The 21,537-nt window shown below is 42.9% G+C and overlaps 1 protein-coding gene across 1 annotated transcript; it reads left to right on the top strand.

The window, feature by feature from the left end:
- The first annotated feature begins 1,718 nt into the window (after positions 1–1,718).
- tspan18b (tetraspanin 18b) lies at positions 1,719–14,950 on the top strand. The gene is made up of 8 exons (XM_056416543.1): positions 1,719–1,804; positions 10,458–10,553; positions 11,611–11,805; positions 12,096–12,170; positions 12,322–12,420; positions 12,644–12,820; positions 13,548–13,631; positions 14,093–14,950. The coding sequence occupies exons 1-8, from the start codon at positions 1,802–1,804 to the stop codon at positions 14,138–14,140; spliced, it is 777 nt and encodes a 258-aa protein (XP_056272518.1). The 5' UTR covers positions 1,719–1,801; the 3' UTR covers positions 14,141–14,950.
- Positions 14,951–21,537: the final 6,587 nt, after the last annotated feature.

Raw genomic sequence — 21,537 nt, forward strand, 5'->3', positions numbered from 1 at the left:
GGATGCAGATGAAACCTTTCTCTAGTGTTGAGTCCTTCCTCGCTTTGTTGGACCCTCAGCAGCTCGGCCTTTCTGGTCTCCCTCGAGGGTTCGTCCTATTGTTGTGCTTTCTCAGCCGTCTGCGCTCATCTCTCTTCTCACCCCCATAACCGATTCAATGAGGCTCTGCGATCCCATTCGTGCTCCACTTTCACAGTGAAAAGGGTTTCCATGGAAACCAAAAAATAATGCAGACCCTCACCGCTGTTGCTCTTCAACAGCTAATAGCTCTCTAAACAGGGGTTCAGGAGAGACAGCTCTGCAACAGGCTTCAGGGTAAAATGTGCCCACTCTGCTGCCCACTACCATATTACAGACATGATGATGATGGTGATGATAATGATGTACATACTGTATATGCTGCTGTTGTAAGAGACTCAAACTAGATAGAAAGGGTTTACAGTGTTGTATTGCCTCATGGTTATGTTTTTTAAGCCCTAGGGTGAATATATTGTAAATGACTGGCTCCATCCTTAGGCTCCACATGCATGCGTCGCCACTGTGGAGATGGTATTGATTCCCTAAACGTGTGCCTGAATAGTGTCTGAATTCAAAGCTCTGTGATAAGGGAGGGTATCATTCCAGTGCATCTCAACGTTTCTTGGATTCGTCCGTGTCCTCACCCTGGCTCTGATTGCCTTTTCTAGATGCAATCCGAGCCCCTCTATTGTGTATGGGGGAGGGAGTGCCGCAGCCACTGTCAGTTGGGTTCAGCGTTCTGGTGAATCTGAAGTCTGCTGGCAATATGGTGTGTTGGCGGGATGGTGAGGCCGGCGCTATCAGCCAGAACACTCCTGGGACATCCTCCATCCTCACAGCCCCTCTCAGACTGAGAATACCCTTGTCTGTATTTCACCATCTAATGGCAAGCGCTGTATGCTGTTCATGCCTCCGCAGCCTGCTCCCACCATCGTTGCTGCTGTAGTTGTCTCGGCCAGGCCTTTGAAACCGGCTCCAAAGTATTGTCAGTCAAAACCACGCTGCTGACTATTTTTGCACAGTGAGGCTGGAACACCAGCAGTTTAATTGCCTCTCGTTGCAATATCGTTATTTTCAGCTGACAGACACTTTTGGCAAAGCAGTTTAGGAGCAGGAGAAAGTTTAAAGCATTTACGCTCATTAGACACAGTGGGTGGGAAACATATTTTACATAGATAGTTAAAGCCAGCCAGTAAGAACGCTAAGTATTCTTCTTTCTGTGAATAATGCATGAGTTCAGATGCTCATCAAGGTCACCACAGACACTGTATGAGGAGACCGTTGTAAGTTGGATATTTTAAAAAAGGAATATTAACTAAGTAAGAAGATACACACATTCAAATACCTCAGGGGATGTATTAATATTTGACCTGCCCAGCACACAGGCTGGGACTGCTGCTATACCTTTTTTTTATTCTTTCCATGTTAATTTTGCCTTCCAGCTGAGTGAAACATTCACACAGAAAGCACTGATGCAGTCTTAAATTAGCTCACTGCTGGGAGCAAGTGCTTCATACATAATAAATGCAAACTCATTTTAAGTGTCCTAGAATTGTATTTTGCTGGGTTTCTTTTTAAGCTCACAGTCTTATTCTGCTTAAATGAATAGCGCATACCAAGACAAATGTGCCACTTCACTGTTTATTCATGTCACTAGCTCCGTCCTGACCTCTGCTTCTTCCATTGTGCTTCTGTCCAACAGCCCATGAAAACAGGAGAGGAGAGAGAAACGAGAGAAGTCATCAGCTTCACCTGAACAAAGAAGAGGCAAAAGAGGATACTCATGGTATGGTACCGTTTTATCTATAAATAAAGCATGCATGGTAATGAAGAAAGGCCACTTGTATCTTCAGTGTGAAACACATTTCTGCCCTTAGTGTTCCCTCAGTAGCAGTAATGTGTGGGTGTTGCCAGGAATGATTTTGACCAATTCAACTCAAGCAGATGCATGTTGAATCAGTGAGATAAACTGCAGAAAGAGCTCGTCGACAGAGTCTTTTCAGTAGGATGCTGACAGCACAGCCGCAAAGCCATTGTTGCCGTCAACAGGAGGCGCGGTGCTGGGCGAGAGCCGGTCTGAGAAGCTGGTCCTGCGAAGAGCCAGACAAGTGCTTTTGTCCTTTACCCACCACAGCAGGTCAACGCTGGTCTTTGTTAGACTCTGATTTGCATTGGCATTTGTAATATTAGTATTCTAGGCACGGCGGAGCAGGAGACATGTATATATTGCGAGGTTAAAGGGTAGTTTAGACCCAGACACATCAGCTGTAATCAGGCAGAGCGCAGAACCATAAAAGCAGACAGACATGAGCTCGAGACGTGTAATATTATAAAAAGATTATTTCTTGTAAGAACTGACTTTTATTTTTTACAATTTGGGTCTTGTTTTCTGAGTTGTGGAAATATTTTGTATTGCTAAAAATCAGATTGCTGTGAACACAGCACAATTGCTTAAAAAAGGAGGTCAGACAGGGAAAGAAACACAAGCATTCAGATGATCAAACCTGCTTTAAACACAGCTTAACAAACATGTTGGAAGGAGAAAAGAAAGGCTACATTTTCTAAATGATTACCTGAATTGTAAGGTATAAACATCCAATATAGTTTACAGACTGACTTTTGACCAACAATTTGGGTGGTCACTTTCAGTTTTATCTGGATTTTTGGCTTATTGCTCGTGTTTTCCCCCCGTTTTAGCCACCAGATCATTTATTGTGTGAGTGAGTCAATGACATTGAGGGCTCCATGGTAACATTAGCTCTGACTGATGGAGTATCAGCGGGGTACTGGGCTTAACAAAGGGTCAAGGATAATGCTTAATGTACGGACAATCTGAACAGATTGTCCCATAATTACAGTCTCACAGTCCCAGAGTCACATTAATAACCACAAACACACACGAGGTGCCTCTGTTACAGCACATTACAAGATAAGATCAAAGAATCGTGAATTTTCTGCCACACAGTTCATGCTCAGGCATTAACACACTTTTGGTTTACTTCTATGAAGTATGTTATTAGCAATGGGGCCTCCAAAGTATGTGGATATCTCTTTCATCTGAGGCACAAACATTGCCACGCATTGCCTCAAGACTTGTGTTTTAATCTTTGCATTGCTCTGAAACTCCAGCCAGTAACACAAATTAGGTTACACTGTTCCTTTTTCCTTTCATTGAAGTTTAGCTGAGTGTATGGAGGTTCAGATGTGTGTGTGTGTACGACACACAGTCGTCAGTAAGAGATGAAACAGCTTCTAGGCCTTGTCCAGAGGGGAACTGGCTGTTTTAAACCAACACATGGCCTTGCAACAGGCTGTGAGCGATCGCTCATTACACGAACGGCTGGCCAAGCTGTCCCCTGTCGTAAAGTGCTCGGCTCTTTGTTTTCTAACAGGAACTAGTGCTAAGTGGAGATGCCAAACACTGCTCTGCAGACAAAGGCCACTCTCACCACATATCCGGGTTGCCGTGGAGACCAGTGTCCATATTGGATTCCAACATGTGCTAAGAACAACCTCGACCGATTTCACTACATTGTGTATTTGAGCCAAAAGATGGCCACAATTGCAATTATTAGTTTCATCGTAATGTTCATATTTTCCGTTAATTGTCAGGATTTGGGGACGTGCGAGCGCTTGTGCGTGTGAGTCGGTGTGTATTTTGTGCTTCTGCGCATGTTTGCCCACCAAAGTTTCCTTTTGTGTTTCGTCCCCTGAGGCTGGAAGGATTGTCTTTCCTTAAACCTCCCATTGTTTATTTCTGCTGAGGCCATCTGTGCTAACTTTTTATATAAAGATTTGGCGAAGACGACATCCTCAACTTGAACTGTTTACGCCATCAGCCATGTCCAGAAAGAACATCACTAACATTTGAATTGCATCTTGCCTGAGGTTCAAACACAGGTCAGAGTAGAGTTTCTGGGTTATTGATTGGATTTTTCAAACTTTTTTTCAAACTGATATTCCGTCACATGACCCATACTTAAAAAGATTGTGGAAACTTGCACAAAAGGAGGCAAAGATACAAGTAGGATTGCAAGGGAAATAATTCCCACTGTTGTCATCTGAGTGAGTTCTGGGCATTTCATTCGAGTCATACGCTCATTTTTGTGGAAAGCCCCCACAGTCATCCTCCAAATCACCCCGTGGGAAAGGCCCGGGCTGAGTCCTATCGGGCGTTAGGGTGCAGAAGTGTTTATGTGTTCATTGTTTTCTGCTACCACATGCCTTCACTGCCAGAGAAGTAGCAGAAGTAGAGCTGGAACTCCACGGAGTCAATGCATCACTGACCATGTGCCTGGGCCTGGTATTGATCCAGCCCAGTCCGGCCAGTTTGTATCTTCACTCTGACAGATAGGGGTGCTGACACAAATAAGTGAGAATCTGGGCTTTGAGAGAGCGAAGAACACACACACACTAGTGTTCAATAGAAGCTACATTCTGCTCATCTCGACCACATGTCCTCTGCTCGAGTTAACCGAGAAGTTATCAATGGCCATCCCCCTTCCTATCTTTCTTATCTAACGAGCAGCCGAATCGATTTCACTGTATGAGCAACCGTTAGTACCGAACTAACAGCTGGACGTGCACCCATCTGGGATGTCAAGAATTTGGCCTGCAGCGCTGTTGACAACACATGGTCCGTGAGTTTCTGGCTGTGCATTTGTTCACTTAAGTTAATCAGCCTTTTGTTCAGGAATGTGTCAGCTGCCTGGTCAGAGGACTTCTGCCCTTGGGGGTTCACACAATCTCATTTCTAAAGTGAATGGGTCAGGAAAGCGCCACACACAGGCTCAGATAAGAACAGCTTTAGATTCACTGCACGTAATGCGACAATGGACAAATGATGAATGGCTTTGGAGGAAGAGCACATTCATCAGAGACGACCTACTTGTTGTTTGGAGAACTAGCAATGCCCGTAATGTGTAGAAGCTGATAATGTCCATCAATCGTGTATATTTGTCCTGTGAAAACTCATGAAGCTAAACTTTCCTGAGGGTGGAGCATGTGTATGTCTCCACCTGTGCATTTAGCCAACATGAGGGCTGTTGCTCCACGCCGAGCAGTTTCTCCAACTTCCCAACTTCCTACAGCGTGCTCTCCGTGTGAACTGCACCCACGCACACTGTGTGCTCGGTTGTCTTTGAGCTACTTCTGTACACTTTCTCTCCGTGATTGTTCACTGTTGTCGGCATGCCCTCTAAAGCAGCATACGGTGCTATAGCTGCTTGGCATTCAGCACACTTCAAAGCTCCTCCGTGTGACAGTGCAGCCCATGGCTCATTCTCTTCTAATTGGAGGTTCATTAAGGGACATGGTGCCCCGCAGGGAGTCCTGCTCACTGCCAGAGGAGCCCGAGCCCGTCTTTATTCGGATTTCGGGGTGTCACTGTTTACTTGCTGCGGCTGATTTAGGGAGTCACCGAGAAATTTGAAAATGGGTGTTTAATTGAGATAAAGGCTGATGTGGCATGTGTGTGGTCCCTCGGTGTCATTGTCTGAGGCTATTACTGCTATCTAGAGAGCTTTAGAGTGGCTCATATCGATGAAAAAAACCCCCACCTGCCTCAGCTGAGCTCAGGGAGCCAGAGGACGAAGTGTGCCGTCCCCAGGGTTCAACTACAATTGATCATTTAGAGGGTCAATGGCATTTAAAGAGGTCAAGTTCCAACCCTTATCATCTCAACAGGGTTTCAGTATTAAGGATAGTTTGTTATGCAGGCTCACACTCCCGATGAAGTGAACTGGCTGGTTATCAGAGGTGGGTGGAGGGTGAGGACAGTTTGGCGAGCAGCAGACACAGTGTCCTTGTCGCGCTGATCCATGTCAGAGGCGGTGGCCACTGAAGCAGGGGAATACGCACTCACTTCATTAATCGGGCCGAAAGTGTCATCTTCAAGGAGAACCACCGAAGGGTTTACTATTTATACATGGAGCACTTTGAATGCCTGTCTTTGTCTTACTTATCTTTCAACCAAAGTCGGTTAACACGACTGGCTGACACTAACCAAACATGCCTTTTAGGTTTTCTGAGTTAAGCATGAAAACAGGCCTGTAGAAGTGTCAGAATTTCTCATTTTTATACTGGGAAGAATGTAGGTCAGATGAGTTTGCCCTCATTACTGAGCTGTGGCTTCCGTCGGCACTGGGCAGCTGAATTAGGATCGCTTCTCATTAATCCACTATCGGACTCAACCAAGCTGGCTGTGGATCGGTATTTGCCGGGAATAAACAATGGGATTCTAGTGCCGTGTGGCATTTCGTGATGTCAGTAACAGGAGATGGAGTTGGCATTTACTGGATACCTCAGGGCAAAGACCTGCCACTGAGATTGTCAGATTGAGGCCATACATTTAGTATTTCCAGCAAACAAATGCATTGTCTGCAAATATAGCAGTGCAGTATTCCCTACTGCTTTGTGTGTGTGTGTTGTCTGTTTATAATGAATGTCTTTTTTGTTTTGCTGGTCTATACAAACACAATGCAACACAACTCTTTATCTTGACACGTGGTTGGTTCAGCGGAGCAGCACACCTGAGGAAGATCTGCCTTTAATCTATCATTCATTTGTTGATGTTGTCGTAGGCTGCAGCTCTTGGGGTGTGAACCACGTTTCCCTCGTCTCTGCAGAATATTCAGAGGGACTTAGTGCTCTGATCACTACGACTGGGCTGTGATCGATGAGGACCTGCGATCCCATGGGAGTCATGGGAAAGATCCGTTTTGTTTACTCTGCACTTTCTCCAGGGTCTCCGTGGCAGTTTGATTTATACTATGCTGGTTTTGCACCATCTGCGTATTATTCGGATCCTGCCTAAGCCCATACAGTCCACTTAATTCTTAAGCATTTAATGTATTTTAATTCATGAAAGAACAGAGAAAATCCGACAGCTGGTTTGACCCTTAAATGGGAGCGAAGAGCTAAAGGGTGAAGCTGAAAGAGAAATCTGACATTTTGTTTGGGGAATGAGATGTGAGCTGAGCCCTGATAGTTTTTCCATCCGACACTTTCCTCCCCTTCTTTCCCCTCCTTGTTCCGCCTCTTCCTCCCCTGCTCCAATAAATACAGTGTGCACTCTTCATAGGAGCCCAGGACAAACAGTGGAGAGCAGGAGGGATGTGAAAGGGCCTTTTCTGTCGCTTCTTTCTGTGAGAATGTAATGTATGCAAATCTCAATTAAGACCTCCTGTGCCCTCATTAGGCTTTTCAATAGGGCTGTGTGTGAGTGTGTGTGTGTGTGTGTGTGCGTGCGGGAAGGGGGGGGGCGTATAATTAAAACCCATCTCAGGCAATGAGGCTGTTGGTTGCTCTCCGAGTGCCACTAGGCGAGATCAATACCTAAGCATATCATTATGATTTAGAGGAGGTGTTAAACCATAGCTCTAAATCAATTTCCCTGGGTCTGGGGAGACATATAATAAGCCCTCAGTCTGGCGAAGGGAGGAAATGTTCTCATTCTAGCTCTCTACCAGAACAGACAAAGACCGCCTTCATATCTTTAGTATTGTTCAATTTTATTGTCAAGGCAACTTAAACAATCCTACCATGAGACACACAACTTTCTCTGGAGCTCGTAGCACATTGCAATTATGAGCGGGAGGAGAAAACAAACCCATGCAAGCACGCCACAATAAAAGAAAAGAAGAAATATAAATAGATATGGGTGCTAATTTCCTGATTTGCCTGATTTTACTTCTGTGTTGAATAATAATGTGCATGCAATCAGTTGATTAGTTCTTATTATAGGTAGATTGTGGAGAATATAGTTTATTTCACTTGGAAATGTGAATATCTGAGTCAAAGAGGTGCAAGGGTTCGGTCTGAATTACATCGGAGCGAAATCAGATCCTCGTCAAAGACAATCTAACTGAAAACCGGCGGCGATCTTAACCCAAGCTTCAGAGGAGCAGACGGATCATCCAGAGGAGTCAGTTGACAGCACACGAGGCATCGGAAGAGAATTTCTATGACATTACATGTAACGGACATGCTGCGAAGTACAGACATATGAAGTGAAAAGACAACTAGGCATGTTCATTTTTTTGTTTTCAATTAGTGGTGACAGTGTCTAGCGGCCTAGTCGTGTAAACCTATTTACAATTCTTCTGAGAATTTTCCCTTTAATCCGCTTGTTACTCCGCCTCAGTCCTAGCCTCGACCCTGGCTATCAGTAAGGGAGAGCAAATTAATAATCACAACTACAAAGCAAAGAGTGCCGGTTCATTTCTGCCGAATAATTAATTTTCCTCCTTCACTGAGACTGCAATTATAACTACCCACAGATTTTCTTTCTACTTCAGTTTTTGCAGAATACGTAGAGATGATTCCTTTGACAATTCCTATCCTCCCGAAGGGGTGAATCTTTTGTATTTATAGTTTGGTCGGTTAAATAAATGTCTATCTAAATCTATATATATATATATATATATATATATGTGTGTATATATATGTATAGATATATTTCTATATCTATACATATATATTTTTTAAAATATATATTAGGGCTGTCAGCGTTAACGCGTTAATCTATGCGATTAATTTGGCCGCGTTAACGCACTAAAATATTTTAACGCAATTAACGCAACTTTGTTGACTTCCGGTGTCGTTGAAGTTGTTGCACTCCTGTGAGTGTCAAGCCGCGGCAGTCCGCCTCCTTCCTCCCGTCTGCTCCTCGATATTCACAGAGAAGCAGAGGGCGACGTGTTGGTGACGCGGGGCGGAAGGTAATTGGGGACTTTTTTTTTCTTCTCCGCCCCGATGCGCGCGCAGACACGCCGGCATGGAGCTCTGCGACGCGCGAGACGGAGAGCCGAGAAGAGTGACCGACACGTGGAGACAGAATGACACGCTGCTGTAGAGACGACCAACAACAGACGTTTAGTTTAATAAAAGAACAAAGACGTCTTTAAGGAAAGAACCGTACATTACTTCTGCTGTAATCTGGCGCTATAGAGAACATGACAGGGGGGCGGGGCCTCACCGTGATAGAATGGTGGGGGAAACACTGGGATGTGTCACATGCAAAAGCCTTTAAAAGGTGAATTTACATGTTTTTGTAAAATCGAGAAAATGAGCCCAGACTCCAGAGGGTTAACATTACATATTTGTCAGTTTACCAAGGCCACTGGTTCTGCTGCTGTTCAGTGTTAAAGATGACAGGACCAATCTCTAATACACCTTTTCTTACTAATCTGAATGTTTCACTGAAGAAACAATTTATCATCCACAATATTAAATACCTCACTGACACTTTATAGGTAGGAGCCTCTTTGAAAACACAGCTCTGTGTGAAGTTTTGTCTTTAAAAAAGAATACAATTAAACAAGTGTCTAAAATACACGCTGTCTGGAGGGATTACTCGTTCATTTAGAAGATTTAGTCTTTCGAAGAAAAAAAACCTTTTAATCGCGATTAATCGCGATTAATTAATCGCAATTTCAAAATGTGCGATTAATTAGTTAATTTGTTTTACTCGATTGACAGCCCTAATATATATATGTAGATATACTTTTATATCTATACATATATATATATATTTTAAATATATATATACTGTATATTATGTATATATATATTAATATATATATATATACTGTATATTATGTATATATATTTATATATATATATACTGTATATTATGTATATATATTTATATATATACTGTATATTATGTATGTGTGTATACAGAGACACATGTTCCTAATGCAAGAGAGGCGTTGTTCATTAACCAGGAGTGCCTCTAGAAAGGACCCTCATCAGGGAAAGTGTGTTTATGTCAGATTGGCTGCTGGGGGCACAGGGCTCCCGCCTCTCATTACATTAAGTAGAAGAGGCTTCAAAGTAAAGGCCATACATTAAGGGTTAATGCGCATGGAGCCCCCGTCAGGACTCATATCCTTAAAATGCTCTGAGACAGACGGATAGACAGCCCCTTGAGTCCCACTGAACCCAGAGACCCATCTGTCCAGAGATGGGAGGTGCTGATAGGGAATCAGGCCACCTGACTGTGAAAGCACATTTTAAAACGACATAAGTTGTCACGGTGTGTGGTGAGATGGGTTGTGTCAGGTTGGGCTTGACGTTGCATAGTACCTGTAGTTACTTAAGGGATGCTCAGAGACTATAGTGTGGTACCGTGTGCCTGAGGAGATAATACAAGGATTTCCAGCAGAAACTGGACCAAATTAAATGACAGGCCAGTGTGTGTCTGTGTGTGTGTATGTGTGTGTCTGTGTTTCTGTGTGTGTGTGTGTGTGTGTGTTCTATGTTTGAGTGGCAGAACTCATTAGAAACGTGAGAAGGTTTTTGCAGAGTTTTATTTTCTTGGCACTTTCATCCGAATGCCTATCCAGAGAGCAGGATAAACGAAGCACTGTGAGCATTTGGCAGGAATCATGAAGTGGCACATTTGAATGTTTATGTTGAATGTTGTTTTCTTTCAGGGGCAGGGAGAGGCTTCAGCGCGGGGGACAGTCATGGAGGGGGACTGTCTCAGCTGCATTAAGTACCTCATGTTTGTCTTCAATTTCCTCATCTTCGTAAGTATTTTTCTTCTTTCTTTTTTTTAAAGACACTTAATCTGGCTATCTCTGGAGTCATCGTCAATCTAATAATTTGAGATGGGTTTCCGGCTGGCCCCTGCTCGACTGACTAATGGAGCCACATTTGCATTTCATTAGACGGAGGCAATCTTGATTCTATCAAATTCTCTTTTGATTAGATTTCAGTGTGCTGACACAAATCTGAGGCACACTGCCATGTAGAGTTTGTGACTGGCACCTGAGTTTATCAGTTTTGATCGGACAATCAAATGTAATCCTGTTAGTCTGAGCCTGTAAAGGGGGAAGGGTCTGAGTAAGAAGGTTTGTCTCTTTCCTGCTTTATTAAGCGCAACCGAACCGTTTAGAGACTCTACTCCGACGGGGCTGTTCAAGGCCGAGGTAATAATGCAACCGGCAGAGCAACGAATGAACTTGAATGTTAGAATCGCTCAATAAGTGCCACTGTTTTTCACCAGCAGCCCTTTGTTTCTTTCTATGGCCATTTCGCACTTGTGTAGCACAAGTATTGTTCAAGCCCACTGAGCTTTCAAAATGGCTACATCCTGTCCTCATTCCATAACCTCTGCCTCCCAATGACGTGGCGTCCATTTGCAGAGGCTCAGGTCTCTTCCTGTGACAGGAAGAAAGGGATTGTGGTAGAAGTGTGTAAGGCCCAGATCTCTTTCACCCCATACCTTCTTTTCTTAATCACATGAGTCACCCCCACGCTGGGGCAGTTGAAGCAGGGTAGATATCTACACCCTCCACCCCACAACCCCCCCCCCCCCCCACACACACACACACACACTCCCCACCACCACACCAAGGCATTAGGACTCTTTAGAGATCCAGCGTTCTGTAGCGCTCTCAACTCTCACCACAACCGTTCAGAGATTTGCATTACCAGCATGTTTTCCTAAGAATACTATTTTCCATTATGTGACATCTCGTTGAATATTTTGTGTGCCAGTAGGGATATACCAATTATGTTCCCATTAGTTTAGAAAATGCAGCCAATTTGTGTTTTGTCTAACTGGTGTCTTCTCTCCATCAGCTGGGGGGCTCTTTCCTCCTGGGAGTGGGGGTGTGGGTACTGGTGGACCCAACGGGGTTCAGAGAAATTGTAGCAGCCAACCCTCTGCTATTCACCGGTGTCTACATCATCCTGGGCATGGGGGGCATGCTCTTCCTTCTGGGCTTCCTTGGCTGCTGTGGAGCCATCCGCGAAAACAAGTGTCTGCTCCTCTTTGTGAGTCGACGGCCAAATCTGAAATGTAGTTCTGTTACTGATCTTGTTTGTATGCATGTGTGTTGATTATTCTGGCTGTCAGTTTTTTGGACTGTCATACTTGAAACTGAAAACCAAAAGAGCAAAACACCCTTCTATGAGCCTTTGTGTCTCGAGCCTGTTGCATAATTAATGCTGAGTGAAGCGGGCACAGCCTGAATGTGATTTGTACTAAATGACGTGCTCTTTCTCTGCCACCTTGTCCTACTCTCTTTCTCACTCCCCCTTTTTTTTCTGTTGTCTTCTTGCAGTTCTTCATGCTCATCCTGCTCATCTTCTTAGCAGAGCTGGCGGCTGCCATCCTGGCCTTCATATTCCGAGAGCATGTAAGTTCCCTTAGTGTTCCCTTCATCAACGTATATCCCAATTAAAGCAATACCCATCCCTTATGTCCGGTGGTCTTCTCTGATGTGTAAAAATTAGAAAATCCAAAGGGCTGACGCTAACCTGTGCTCTCGTCGGCTATTCCTTTTTTAGCTGACCAGACAGTACTTCACCAAGGAGCTGAAGAGACATTACCAGGGCTACAACAACACTGACGTCTTCACCTCCACATGGAATGACATCATGACTACAGTAAGGCCGCAGCACACACGGCAGAGAGCTTACATCCTGTGGCTTTTACCAACTCATTGCTCTCACCAACAGTGGAAATGGGAAGGTTTTTCAGCCTATAGATAAAATCCGAGACATTTAGGTCAATGTTCATGCTGGATTGGTGCACGCATACAGTGGAGCACAGGCCAGTGCACTCAGGAATAAGGGCTTCTTCTCTTATTCTCTCCTCTTCTGCCACCAGTTTGACTGCTGTGGGGTGAACAGCCCTGAGGATTTTAAGGACAGCATGTTCAGGATGATCAACCCAAATCATATGGTGCCAGAAGCCTGCTGCCAGCGAGCCAGTCAGCCCGGGGAGTTGGCCTATATCAACCAGGAGCAGTGCTTATCAGGCAATATGATGTTCCGCAATAATAAGGTAACTTCTGACATCTACCTCGACACCTTGTCTCTCCCTTGCCCTCTCTCTTTCTCTCTCTTTCTCTCTCTCTCTCTCTCGTTCCTTCCAAACCACCTCCAGGTTTAATTAGAGCAGGAGACAGTTGAGGGGTGACGTCCAAGCATTCGTGACTCCTCCTCCCATGGCTGATTAGTGCTTTTGGGTGTCATGGGAGATCATCTTACTCTGTGTTACGTTGTGGAGACACCAGTGTGTGTCTGCGTCGGAGCATGTGTGTATGTGTGCATGCGTCGGTAAATTGGAATTTTTGCGGAGCATAAATATGTGCGGAGGAAGAGAATAATAAGTGCATGAATATGTGAAAACTAGGTGAGCTTCACAGTTACCAATACGCACACCCACATCTCTGCTTCCATGTGTGTAAAGAAAGCCTTGGAGTGAAATGTAATTACAGTGAAAGCTGATAGGAAGAGGTTTATAACACACTCTTCACCTGCTGTTTTTCAAACCGCTAGAACAATGCGAGATGTCCACATTGTGCGTCTCCTTCCCTGTTCATTCTCACAAAGAGCCCTCATTTAAAGGCAGTGAGGCTGGAGGCCCTGCTTCCCACTCATTCAACCGAGCCTTTGTTCAGAGCGCAACCCGATTAAAGCTGTGATGTTACTTTAATTGTCTCTGTAATTCTGCAAAGTTTATAGCCCTTTGAGTGTCTGCTGAGCATCATGCCTTTGTGTGTCCTCAGGGCTGTTACTCTGCTGTAGTGGACTACTTTGAACTGTACATCTATGTGGCTGGAGCGCTGGCCATTGTGGTGCTAACCATTGAGGTATGAAGGTTTAACATTTCGGTGAAATCATCACACGGGCAGCATATTCTTTGTCTCTTCTGGGATGTGAATATTCATATCAGGAATGGGTAATTCTGCATCAAACGGAGGATATTTTCCTGGATGTGCTTAGCGCAGTTTGTCTGCAAGGTCTTCGTTTGGCAAGAGCTCCACCTAGTGGCGGGACTCGGTGCAACGGGAACATAGATCAGACTGAGTGAGACCACAGCCACAATACCCAAATTAAAGCAAAACACTTTATGCACATCTTACTGAACTCTGACAACATGTGTCTCTCAAGAAGAAAACGCTGTCACTCTAAATACAATGGCCTACTAACGACAATAACAACAGATAGCATTGAAACGTGTATTAGCTGCACATGCATGTATCATTTTCTAAAAGCAACCATCTGTCTTTTTTCTGTGTGCTAATAATAAACGTGTTCTTCTATTCCTCAGCTCTTTGCCATGGTCTTTGCGATGTGTCTCTTCAGGGGAATCCAATAGAGCTGCTCCAGTGAACTTTCTTCTTTTTTTAAGAAAAAGGGAATTCAGGAGAAAAGAACAAAATGGACACTTGTAGATTTGTTGACCCTCTTTTTCTATTGTCTAATTGGTGGAAAAAACAAACTCTCAAACTCTTGTACTTCACAGCTGGACTTTTGAGGTACCGGGTGGCAAAAACAACATGTGCACACACATACAAACCATAGAGAACGTGGGAGACAAAACTGATGTAAAAAGATGTGTGTAAAGTGGAAACAGTAATTTTTTTGACCAGGTCTAGCACAGACTGGGTGTAAAGGGGACCAGGTGAAGCCTGGGCATGAGGACCAGGGGAAGCCTGAGCAGAAGGCACTGCACTGACTTTTGGATGAAGAATATTTATATTAAGTGACGTTGGTTTAATTGTAAAGGAAATGTCTTTTATGTACACTTTTGCTGTTACCCTTTACCAGCGCATACTGTAACACAACACTCCCTCCATAAGCCTTTTTTTATATTTTTACAGCCACTCTTCTTCAATGCTGTATTATATAAAGTGTGTGTGCGTGTGTGTGTGTGGGTGTGCGTGTGCGTGTGTACATACTGGATGCTCTTTTTGAATGTGTATGAACTAGTTTGTGAGCATGTGAGCTTGAGGCTCTTCATGACCCCTCCCAAGCTTAAAAGCCAACTTTCTGATTCTTTTTCTATTTGTATGGTGATGTTTATTGCAGTAGTGGTTATAATGTGGTTTTAGGTGGTGAAATGTATGTGTATGCATTTGTATTAGATTCTTGAAAAGTCAATGACATAAATGGCATTCTAAATGACTGTCCTTGTGTGTTTTTTTGTTCTTAGACTGGTTGCACAATTCCAGGTAATATTTACAAATAGAATTTACCTTATGTGTAGTGTTGCACAAATAATCCTCATAATGCATCTTAGCATAATGAAACGTCCAGCACATGGAGGAATTTTAACAACAACAACAATAAGCCATGCTGATGTAAACATTATCAAAATCAATATTCTAGTTGAAGTGTGAAACCAATATATTTTTCTCATTAGACAGTTTTCCAATGCATCCCTGTAGCATTGTTGATTGGCCTTATTTAATAACCAATCAATAATCTCTGCTACACCTTTTGAAGTGTTGATACAAAAGATGGACGCTCCATTTATTGACGCATAATTAAAAGCAGTTAGTTATACACATGGCTCTTGGTGTTATTGTTGTAATGAACTCTAATGTAACTCAAATGCATTAGCGTATTGATTTTTTTCCCTGCAAGAAAAATCCATGATTAATGGTCACAACATACAGTAAGAACTGATAATGTAAGATACATCCTGTGTGGATATGCCAGAACTTAATATGACATATTAACGGGTTGCAAAGTAGAACATGTGAGTTTTACATAAAACACACTTTCACTATAGAACCAACAAATATATAAGACTAAAGTCACAGAACATCGGTTTAACAAACCTGAGTAGTTCTTGAATATGTTACAATAATGGTGTACATGTTCTCTAAACTACACAGAGCTGCAGCTTTGTTCACTTTAGCAAAGACATTTTTGCCTCCTGGAATAATTTAACAGTCACAAAGACATTATGACCAGTGAGGGAAAACACAAGGCCCCTGCAGAGTTGGTCTTTAGCAACAATTTATTATGTTTTTTAAAATGTGTCAGCAGGTGACTCTGATCAGGTGCCAGCAGGTGAGATTGATTGCTTCAATGCTCTTGGCTCAGAAATGGCAAAATAGCTTTAAATTGAGTTTTATGCAGTGGAAAATGCAAAACACATTTTGGCTACACTCCACAGAGCATTGTTACTAAATGTGCAACCAGCACAGGTAAGTAATCCCATATGAATGTAAAGGGATAGGTCAGGTGACTGCAGCCTACTGTAGATACAGACACTGATGCCCAAATCTCATTTTTCTTTTTACTTTTGGTACTTAGCCTACTGCTTAAAGCACGTACTGTTGCATGCAGAATGTATTTGAATCCTAACATTCCACCTTCAACTGTGACCCTCTTACTCAAATGCATAATATGCAGGTATTGTTGTATTGTGCCATAAGACTGCTAAACAGTGTCGTAGTCTGGATACTGGAAGGTGATTATGGAGAATGCCTCATACAACCACACGTGACACAGCCACACTTTTCCTTTAATGCTGATGGATCTTTGGCCACTAGGAGGCAACAAACCATTAAAACCAGATGAATGATCCACAATCTTCACCTGGCCACCAGAACATTTGTTTGGCTCACATGTTAGCTTGTTAACGTTAGCTGACCAGAAACTTGTGTTTTTCATTCAGTGGTCACGGAGCAACGCAACTCTTCATGTTGAGTCATGATTCTGCCCCTGATGACTGAGTACAATGTGCACTCTGCACTGTGTTTGGATTCCTCTCGTTCAGCCATGACAAAACAAATGAATTAAAAGAGCAAACAAAACAAAAGACTCCAGAGTTAACAGATTTGGGTTGTCATGCAAAGTAATACACGTGATGAATAACTGCAGTGCTGGTGTTATCTTGTTTATATGCATAACCTCACAGCAACTGCAATCAGACATGAATACATATGACGAGCTTCTCTTCTGGGGCAGATGAAATGACATAATTAGTTTGTCATTTCTAATATGCCATTTTGATTTGTGGTGATTTTCTGCTCAATTGGTGAGAATAAAAATAAAAAAATGCATTTTTCAAAAATGGAATGCTTATTTGAAAAATGTAAATTTGACAGTCATACATTTTTGTATGAATTTTTGAAAAATGCATATTTGAAAACAAAAATTATTATTATTTATTTATTTTATTTATGCATTTAATAAAAAAACGCTTATTTGGAAAAATGCTTATTTGAAAAAATATTTTTATTTAATTTTTGTATGCATTTTTGAAAAAAGCTTATTTGAAAAATGCCTTTTTTGTTTTGCTTTTTAATGCATTTTTGAAAAGCTTAGGCCTATTTGAAAAATGCTTTTTGATTTATTTTTGCTTTTTTATGCTTTTGGAAAAATGCTTGTATTAATACTGACGATAACTATCTTCTGTTTACTGACTACACACCTGAACATGCGATTAGAATGTTACTAAGAAACTTTTAGACGGTTAGGAATGTATGACTGTTGTTAAGCTCAAGGGGAATCGAATAACGGCCAGCTGACTTCTTTTAATTTCCCTGCCTCATTACAATATATTGGAGCTCATTACAGTCACTTCAAATAAAAAGACACGTTTGCAGCTCTGTTTCCTGTGCTGTATGCCGAGGGCAATCAAGACTGGTCATACAACAGTAACCAGCGGTGTTAAAGGAATCGTATTACGTAATCATTACCTCAAAAACTTACAAAACTGCATATTCTTAAAAACAATTTAAAAACTTGTATTGTTCACTCTGGCTCTTATTTATAAACTTTCACTTTCATATTAAATATATTATCTGCTCACTGAGAATTAAAAAAAAGTGGTTTTAAAACTGGTTGCTGGAAATGTATAGCTTATCGTACAGTAGGCCTATACCTCCCCTAATGTCTGAAATATACAATGGATGTTGCAGCCCACTTTGCATCTTTTGTTCAGGAGCCAACACTGAATGTAATAATTTATCTACCACATGAGGGCAGTAGCATTCCTCCTGCTTCTCCCCCATCTGCAGCTTGTCAATGTACATTTTACCTCAGTATAGAGACTATTTATACATGAAGATTAGTCATTATTTTATATATATAGGTAGTTTTTATGTAGTGATATGAAGAGCATGTGTGTTTAAATATTCTAAAATAAAGACATTTATCCTCATTTTCATAGGTTAAAAATGTGAAATTAATGTTGCTGTTTGCCGCACACCAATATAATTTAACACTCTCTGAATGCATATGCTCCATGGTGCCCTTTCACTGACTTTGTAAGCATGAGCTCTAATTTAAAGTGGGCTCAAACTGTTGACTGGATCAAATCTGACATGACTATAAAGCCGGACCCTCAAATTCAAACAGTGTGTCTTTGGTGTTTTAGGCACATTTTCTGTTTGACCTGCTGATCAGAAAATAAGCACCAGTAGCAGTCAATGTGTCAGAGTGCCATTGAAGTGTCTGCACTGTTCAGGTCAGGCTCTCTCAGAGTATTTAACAGCTGCTAAGTGTTACTAGTGGTCAGCACGAGGAGCTCCTGATCCCAGTGGTTTACTCTCCCCAACACGTTCCCACATCCCATACAAGCGATATTTACACAAGCCGGAGGTGTGCTAGCCTCCTGGTGGCATCACAGCAGAAATATACTTTACCAGCGATTATGTAATGCACCTGTTATTGCTCAACCTCTGTGATGTTGATCCTTGAATCACATTTAGAACCATGAAATCCAAACAGAAAGTAGTAGCTGGCTAATATCAACCTGCGTTGACATCCTGCAGATTTTATTCTGTTTGTCATGCGGTCATTCAACAGAAGAATACCAAAATAAAGGATTTACTCTGTTCTGAGATTGTTTGTATGGATTGACATTCATGCGATCAAACGTCGCCAGAACATCTTTGCAAAGGCTTTTGGATCATCTCTATAGTAACAAATCTTAACGGAAGATTATAAGCTGATCATATAATCAACAACACTCCTTTGCTGTCATTGTGTTACCGGTTACAGGATTTGTAGTCTACTGCCGTTAGAGGAACTAGTGTAAAACCTTTAAAATAATAGAGGTCTTTTATTGTCGTTTTGGGTCACTGCAGAGGATGGAAGTTGTAGTAGTTACCTCTTTACTCTGGTGTAGCATTGCACCTCTATATCTCTTCTTTCCTCATAAAAATTCCTCCAAGGAAAAAGGGAGACGAGAGAGAGGGGGTGGGGGGGGGGCGGGGGAGTGGTGGGGCTGAGGAGCTCCGTGTTCAGTTGGTTTTAGCCCCCTGTTTGGAGAGGAGACTTTCATTGCTTGATGATTTATGAGTGGTGAGACTCCCAGGGGAATTAAAGAGTTCTTTTTCCTGCATGTAATAACCCAACCCTCTAACTTAAAACTTACGTTTCTCCGTTTGCGTTGTGTTTATCCAGAGTGAAAGGTGTGAGGTCCGGTGGGGAGTTGAAAGGCCCAGAGAAGCCCGTGAGGACCCGTCAACCCAAACCATTCTGGGGGCCGACGATTCACATCTGCTGCGATGTGATCGCAAAAAACGTTGTGAACATTTTTTAAACAAATAAAAAAATACACATGCAACCAAAAGAATCCTGCATCCCGCAGTAACAGCCCTGCTATTGTGGTGCATAACAACGGAATTGTCCCACAGCTACCGAGTCCCACAGAACCAGTGGCCTGAGGCTCAACAGGGTAGTCTTTGTGACGCACGGTATGGTGCCCATGACCCAGCATGAAACAGGAAGTGAGCTGAAGAGGCCAGGAAATGAGTCTGTGGGGATGGGTCTCGGGTCGTTTCTCAGGCCGAGCACCACTACTGTCTTGAGAGATCTCTGGTGCTCTGTGACTCACTTGTGGAGCATGTGTTTTTAGTCCACAGGACTTGGATTTAGATGATGACTACAAATAGATGGCCCAAGTTCTCCCATGTGAGATGACCACAAAGTGCTCTGTGGTTGCCAAGGAGAAGAGTAATGTTTTGCGGTGTGCCGTCAGTGATAGTGACGGTTTGAGGCCACTTCATTTTTCCTCATTAGTTGTCTCTGTGCTTTTCCACTTTCACTGTCCCCCCCCCCCCTCCCCCCTCTCTGTGTTTCCGTGTTGCAAAGTTTCCTCACAGTCGGAGGGTAATGCAGCGCTTCGCTCGCCAGATTTTCTCACCCTGTGGCCTTCGCTGTCGAGCCATCATCTCTGCCTGTCAATCAGGTCCAGAGTGACCCCGTTGCACATGAGTCTGCGAGAGGTCAACTGTTGTGTATGTTTGACCTTTGAGCTCTGCAGCGGGAGGGCTACTTGAGCAAATGCACCGAACAAGGTTGGACTTAAGTGCACAATAAATCAGAATGATGCCTCGCCGCCCCCATATTCACAAGATTTATAATTGGAAGCATATTGCAGAGAGGAGAGACAAAATGCTGCTATGGAGCAAAGAGGTTGAGGGGGTTAGAAACACAGCCTGATAACAAACTGGACGAGTGTTGGGAGGAAATCGGTGGACAGGCTGCCGATTTCAGTGTGTTGACTTGTTTTTAAAGAGCTGCACACTGGCAGAGAAACAAAAGTAGAGGAATCAAAACGGTGAGTAATTTCATTGCTTCAGGCTGACAGTTAAACCATGTTTTATCAGTCGCTTTATTTATGCTCTACCATATGAGTCTTTGAATACAAAAAGAAAACTGATTCTATAAACTCAACCAACTCGTCTTATAAGCGATGCTTCTGCAAATACACGCTTTTATATTTGCCTGTTTCTCTTAACAGTGCTGCTGCTCTATACACACTAGAGCTGATTCAACCCACTAACACAGCGGTTAGAGCCACGCCGTTCACCTCAGCCGGCCCAAACCTCCACCCATGTGTTTCCCTCTCTGTTTACGTTAGAATATCAAAAACCCACAGTAGACTTTTCACACTAATAAACTGGAGTTTTATTAGTGGGAGTCAGTGAATGATATGAGGATGTCTCCATGGTTACAGACCACAGGGATGCCTGTCAGGCAGCTGGCAGGGCATTCTCTGTTTGGTGGCGAGCTGATGGGGAGAATGAAGACTTACAAAGCTAATACCCTCTCAAACATGGGTAGATGCTCGCTCTGATAGGACCGCTTGAGGCTTGCTGGGAGTTTTGATTCCAGTCTTGGCAGAGTGCCCGCTAATTGCGATAGGACTTGTTTTACGCTAAGAGTTCAAACCTTTTGTTGCACCGCAGACAGTTTATTTCATATTGACAACTTTGTTGCACACAGTAGGAACACAAATATGAGACCAAATAGGGGAAAAAAAGATGGTGGTTACTTTTTAAAAATGCAGTGAAGACGTCTCCGCAGCACTCACACAGTGGTTTTTACTTACTGCTGAATGCTTTGAGGTGGTTCTGGTTTCCTTGTGTGTCTGTTTAAGATGATTGTGCCAAGTTCGAGGTAATTACCTCAAAAATATAACCCCTCACGAATACTAGTAGCAAATTTGCCTGAGGTCCAGTACTGGTCTGTGGCCCAGAGGTTTTAAAACCTCTGTTTTGAACATTATGTCCCAGCCACCTATACTTTAATAAAAAGTTAATCAAAGTTTTTTGATCAACTGTATTTGAAAATGTACAACACTGCATATGTGCTCTGCAGTTCTGAGCATCAAAACAGATGAAACTGATCTGGTTGGGTGATACGTTGATGGGATGGGCTGGCCCGGATCCAGAGAACCCATTAGAAGAAGCTCTGGGAAGTAAGGTATCCGTGCTCCTCTCAGTAAACCTCCACTCTGATCTT

Source organism: Pseudoliparis swirei, chromosome 6, assembly GCF_029220125.1.
Source record: "Pseudoliparis swirei isolate HS2019 ecotype Mariana Trench chromosome 6, NWPU_hadal_v1, whole genome shotgun sequence".
NCBI classification, from domain to species: domain Eukaryota; kingdom Metazoa; phylum Chordata; class Actinopteri; order Perciformes; family Liparidae; genus Pseudoliparis; species Pseudoliparis swirei.

Coding starts and splice junctions, on each gene's coding strand:
- tspan18b (XM_056416543.1), top strand. Junction 11,806..12,095: donor ACAAGTGTCTGCTCCTCTTT/GTGAGTCGACGG, acceptor GTCTTCTTGCAG/TTCTTCATGCTCATCCTGCT. Junction 12,421..12,643: donor GGAATGACATCATGACTACA/GTAAGGCCGCAG, acceptor TTCTGCCACCAG/TTTGACTGCTGTGGGGTGAA.